At 54.7% G+C, this 344-nt stretch overlaps 1 protein-coding gene across 1 annotated transcript in view; it reads left to right on the top strand.

The window, feature by feature from the left end:
- The first annotated feature begins 151 nt into the window (after window positions 1–151).
- The window catches only part of LOC119591207, a 561-nt gene continuing 368 nt past the window's right edge, over window positions 152–344 (top strand). The window contains exon 1 of the mRNA XM_037939918.1: window positions 152–291. Within this exon, the coding sequence (XP_037795846.1) occupies window positions 152–291 (140 nt within the window). The remainder of the gene's footprint in view (window positions 292–344) is intronic.

The following is a 344-nucleotide window of genomic DNA, read 5'->3' as shown; positions in this document are numbered from 1 at the left end:
TGCGTCTCCCGCAGATTGTACAAATCCCATCTTTTCCTCAGTGACTGGAGGCTCGGTGTCGAGCGCAGCTCCAAAATGTTTCATGATTAGCGTCTAACTCACATTAGCATCTCTTTGTCAGTATGTAGAATGCTACTTCAATATCTGAAAAATGCTGTCATTGGCAGGGCGACAGCGGAGGCCCACTGACGGTGCAGGAGGGAGATGGACGCCACTACTTGGCCGGCGTGGTCAGCTGGGGCACCGGGTGCGCGCTGCCAGGCAGATACGGCGTCTACACCGACGTGCCAAGTGAGTTGTAGGATTGTTACTGTTGTACACACACAAGCACGCGCACACGCGCG

Source organism: Penaeus monodon, chromosome 28 (genome assembly GCF_015228065.2).
Source record: "Penaeus monodon isolate SGIC_2016 chromosome 28, NSTDA_Pmon_1, whole genome shotgun sequence".
NCBI classification, from domain to species: Eukaryota; Metazoa; Arthropoda; class Malacostraca; order Decapoda; family Penaeidae; genus Penaeus; species Penaeus monodon.
The sequence above is the reverse complement of the archived record's forward strand: the minus strand, read 5'-3'. Positions and strand labels throughout refer to the sequence as shown.